This window comes from Glycine max, chromosome 2, assembly GCF_000004515.6.
Source record: "Glycine max cultivar Williams 82 chromosome 2, Glycine_max_v4.0, whole genome shotgun sequence".
Taxonomy (NCBI): Eukaryota; Viridiplantae; Streptophyta; class Magnoliopsida; order Fabales; family Fabaceae; genus Glycine; species Glycine max.
The window spans coordinates 45,059,936-45,064,901 of record NC_016089.4 but is presented as its reverse complement, the minus strand read 5'-3'; the positions used below and the strand labels follow the sequence as shown (position 1 = coordinate 45,064,901).

General features: G+C 36.6%; 2 protein-coding genes across 2 annotated transcripts; both read right to left on the bottom strand.

Annotated features, from left to right (window-relative positions):
- LOC100170732 (peroxisomal small heat shock protein) lies at positions 1 to 915 on the bottom strand. The gene is made up of 2 exons (NM_001251515.1): positions 774 to 915; positions 1 to 293 (listed from the first exon to the last, which is right to left on the bottom strand). The coding sequence occupies exons 1-2, from the start codon at positions 913 to 915 to the stop codon at positions 1 to 3; spliced, it is 435 nt and encodes a 144-aa protein (NP_001238444.1).
- A 1,822-nt stretch (positions 916 to 2,737) lies between these two features.
- On the bottom strand, positions 2,738 to 4,966 carry LOC100800560 (plasmodesmata-located protein 7). The gene is made up of 3 exons (XM_006575421.4): positions 4,073 to 4,966; positions 3,208 to 3,321; positions 2,738 to 3,068 (listed from the first exon to the last, which is right to left on the bottom strand). The coding sequence occupies exons 1-3, from the start codon at positions 4,800 to 4,802 to the stop codon at positions 3,061 to 3,063; spliced, it is 852 nt and encodes a 283-aa protein (XP_006575484.1). The 5' UTR covers positions 4,803 to 4,966; the 3' UTR covers positions 2,738 to 3,060.

Genomic DNA, 4,966 nt, shown 5'->3' with positions numbered 1-4,966 from the left:
TTAAAGCCTGCTAGTGATGTTAATGTTTCTCACTTTAGGCGTTTTGGGTGTTGCATCTTTAGGCACAACTATAGTGAGGACTCCATTCTCCACCTGTGCCTTAATCTGATCCACCTTCACATTCTCTGGCAATTCAATTTCCCTTGAGAACCCTCCCTTCCCAGTGCCTCTCTCAGCCACATGCCAAACAGTATCCTTCTCCTTTGCTTGAGGCTCCTCTCTCCAAACTTCCCCTTTGATGTGAAGAATATTCCCATCCTCAATCTGCACCTTTATGTCTTCCTTGCTGAATCCTATCCACACAAATACCCATCATCCAAAACTCAATTATAATCATTCAACCACTCCACTAATCAAGTCAAACCCACAAAAAGATTTCATTTTCACCATCATACACAGAATCACCACTCAACATTCTAACGGGTCATCAAAAGTGAAGAAAGGGTGAAAGAGTGTGATAAATAAAGGACACATTTTAGATGTAATTCTAGGCAAAATTTTACTATTATTCTCCTTATTAGAATTGGAGTTTCACTTCTATAACATGTGTAACAAAAATTTACATTAAATATTAACATAGATTATCAAATCAAAGTAATTAAAACTTTGAAAAAAAAAATTCATAATTGAAGACCGGTACCAGATGATTTACAACAACAACTAATACTCTTTGTTCAATCAAATGAGCTACATCTTCTCTCAGATTAAAAAATAACATCAAAAGCACATAAATAACTCTTCAGTTCTTTTTTATACAAATATTAACATGTTACCTGGAACGTTAATTTTTAAGATGTGGGCAGTGGGTGATTCGAGCCAATCTAAGAGGGCTGTTGAGCCGGACCATTCTTTGAAAATTGGTGGGTGACCCCAGATGAAGTGTCTGAAAGGGTATCCAAAGATAGTGCCAGCCATTGATTAATGATATTACACTAGCTAGAGAAAAGAGATCTCTAGTAGAAAAACACGTTGTCTAATGATATGGTGCTTTCAATTTTTGTGATGAACAATGAAATTATAATATGTATTTTGTGTTAGTGGTCGCGGACACTCCAGAATGTTCTTTGATTGATCCTATGTTCGTCATCAATTAACAATTATCTGCTGTTATGGTTTTGGGTTCTTTTACTAAAAAGCGAAATAGGAAGTACGCTGCAACTGGGTTTTCCAATTGGAGCCCAATTATTTGGGCTTAGTAATGTAGTAAGAAGTTGCTACTGGCCCCATTCAAATTGCTTTTGGCCCCTGATCCCTTTTTTATTCCAAAAATGTCTTTTCCCCCAAATCATAATTCGTTGAATAAAATGTATAACAGAATCAAGATTCTATTGTTCAACCATTTCTCTCCCACCCCTCAAACATAACGAAATCACAAGTATATTTTTTATGTCAGCACAAACGTAACAATGAAATCACATTCCATTGTTATTTTTTTTAGCACTCCTTTAATACAATGAAATCATGATTCAGTTATTATATGTTTCCACAATACAATGAAATCACAATTTTTTTGAGTTAAAAAAAATTAAACAATAAAATTGTGATTCCGTTGTGATATTAAAAAAAACAAAATTGTGATTCCGTTGAATAAAAAAACTATAAAAAAAATATAACAAAACAAAGGGGAAGGTAAGGGTTCATTTGGGTTGGACTTGGGTAAGGAGAAGCAGAACTAGAAGGAGAAGGAAGAAAGGGGAAGGAGGAAGGATAAAGGATAAAGGAGAAGGGGAAGGGGTGCCAGGGACAGGGAGGGGGTAAAGAATTTGAAATGGGGACAGAAGGAACTTTTCAAGCTGGTGTAGGGGTCAATAACAAAACTTGAAAGGGCCAATAGGAACTCTCTGTGATATATGACTTAGAGTCTGGCGCTGGAAATATAGGACAAGTTATTGGGCTTGCAATTCGTAAAAAAGAAACACAAATACAAAAAAAAAATGGTTTTATTATTATACAGTATATATAAGATAAAATAATGTGGTTCATAATTCAAGTCTCCTTTTAATTTTCATTTTGACAATCACTTTTCAGTTCTTGACTGTGTTTTAGACTTTTAGTATATGCTTAACTTTCAGTTTCAAATCTTTTAAATATTAGATAAAAGCTAGATTATTCCATGTAACTTTAATCTAAATTATGATATGAAGATTTTCAATCCAAAACCGAAACACGGTATCCATGAAATAATATATAGCTCTTTCAAGTTATGGGAAGTTTCCATAATTCCATTCCCCATGTTACACTTTTGTTCCTTTCATTCACGGATAACAAACACAGGTACATTATTGATAGAGACAGTGTTCCGATATCTCAAAGTGAGGTACATGAGCTAATTGTGACTTGTGAGTTTTAAAAAAGAATATTGTCATTTTTTAAAAAAATTCTTAGGACTGGAATCATTTAAGATAGAGAGCTTTGCTGCAGTATATGAGGTCATTGACAAGCTAAACAAACACTAAAGATCTGCAAAATGATCCTTGGTTTGACTAGTATTGTAGTATTATTTTAGGTCAAAGAGGTAGAGTATAAACTTCTTCGTGGTAGAGTAAGTTTTCCTTAACTTAGTTGTGGTTCAAGTGTGTTTGTACAATAATCAAATCTTGTTAAATCATTCATGCAATGTTTTAATGTACCATTAAACCGATTAGTTAATCTTGTACAAATTTTAAGTAACCGTCCAAAAAGTTCGTGGGCGCACATAAGGTTGAAAAGCAAAGCAAAAATATTATACAACTTTAAAGAAACAAAAGAATAATATATTCACTTTTTTTCTTTACAAGAATGAGACATTAGACAGCACAAACTTTTATTCAAAATTTCAAATACAAATGTTCATTGTACATTCTTTTTTTTCATATGGTATCCTCCTCAAGGTTCAAAGTTCTCTTTCGAATTGAATTTTAAATTTGAAACAAAAAAAGAGTAAGTAAAATAAAGAAAGAAAAATAAAAGAAAAAAGTAAAAGAGGCACAAAAGCAAACCAATACAGGAGATTGGGAGGGCAACTAGTGAAAACTGATCGACATGTGCTCATGCCACTTTGAATCTCAAGCTTAATTTAATTTATTTACCTGCATGGGAAAGATACAATAAAAAAGAAGGAATCATGTTAGAATATTTGTTGAATCATTTTCTTTTCTTTTCTCAATACAATAAACCAAATTAAAATATATGAAAAACGGAAAAAAAAAGTACATATATACTACTTACCCTGTCGCCCACAAATCTTGCTCATGAAAGCAAAGAAAATAATAAGTATGGCCACTCCCGCTAATGATCCAATAATTATAGAAAATGTCTTTACACCTCCATGATTCGATTTGTCTGCAACACACGAGCCACCATTACAGAAAATTAAAACAAGTTATTTTCTTTCTTTTTGTAACAAAAATATATGTTTTCAAGTGACCCAAACAGCCAAACTCAAAGCAAAAGCAACGAACCATAGTCTTGTTTATACATGAAGGTCGACTACTATAAGTAAATAAACAAAGCTCTCAATTTACTTATCCAAAAGAAAACAACTTTTAAAAGTTTAATTACTCATTTATTTTCTATATTTGCACAATTTTTATATTTTAATCCTTACACCAAAAATTTATAATTTTAGTCTTTATGTATACATTATTTAATTTATTTTAGTTCCCATCATATAAAATTGAAAGGACTAAAATGAATTAAAGTATTATGTAAGAAAACTAAAATTAGTTAAAGTGATTATGTGAGAATTAAAATATAGAAGTAATTCATAGTTTTAAATTACAGTGCGCAAGATTAAATTATTTTGACACTCTACAATTACATGTTTTTTTTTTATTACATTAGTTGTATTCTTTCGTAATTGACTATAATGTGTGAAGATTTTTTTCTCACCGCAACCAAATTAAAATCATGAAGCAATTAAACCTTTATTAAAGCTTTAATTCTTACAATTTCACAAAGAAAATTACAATTTCCATTTTTTTACATCCTTTCCAATCTACAAGCTTATTATTGTTTGGAGTTTAAAACCTGAAACCCATGAGAGGTAGTAAGAGAAGAGGAAGCATGCGATGATCATGATGATGGGCCTTACCGTGGGCCTTGGACTCATCGTGGGCCCCACCAACGGAGTACCTCGCGTAACACTTCCCGAGAAACATGTCACCGTAATCCGCTGTGCCGCAATCGCTCTTCAGGCGCGAGATCGCCTCCGCCACGCAGTCCTGGCACTCCCCGTAGCTCAGGTCGCCGGTGCACTGCGCCACGCCGTGTACCCCACCGGACCCACCGACGCGAAAGTTCCCACCGGCGGCGGCGAGTCCGGCGAGCACGGCGTCGCGGCTCCCCATGGCGTCGGGGTTGTACCCGACCGACGGCCCGCACTTCTTCAGCACCACCGTCTTGTCCGCCGCGCCGAGGAACGTGGCGTTGTCGTACTTCACGAAGCAGCCGTCGAGCTGCACCGCGCCGCCGCACGTGCCGCGGCAGATGTCGCCGGCGCGCGTGACGGCTCGGGCCACGCAGGCGGCGCAGTCCGGCATGGCGAGGTCGCCGCGGCACTGGTAGAGCCCGTACACCGCGTCCTGCTGAGTGGACCCCACGACCGTGAAGTTGTTATAAGCAGAGTACGTCGCCGAGTTCACCAGCGAGGTGAGTAACGAGTTGATATTCCACTCGTAGGGCGAGTTGGGAGTGTACCGTTGCTGCGTGCACCCGCTGTAGAGGAACGTGCTTATGCTCGAACACTCCGAAAACCCAACCACGCACAAAAAAACATACATACTACTCAATAGTGTGTGTGAGATATTGCTCCTTTTCGCCATTTTTATTTTTCCCAGATGTTGACGTACGTAGGGTTTTGAGTGTCTAGGGCAGCACTTTTATATGCATGTGAAATTGTGAGTGTTTTTTTTTTTGGGTGCTATTATTTGCTTGAATTGAACGAAGGTTTTGAACTATGGAACGAGATCCACCACATTGAGTTGCT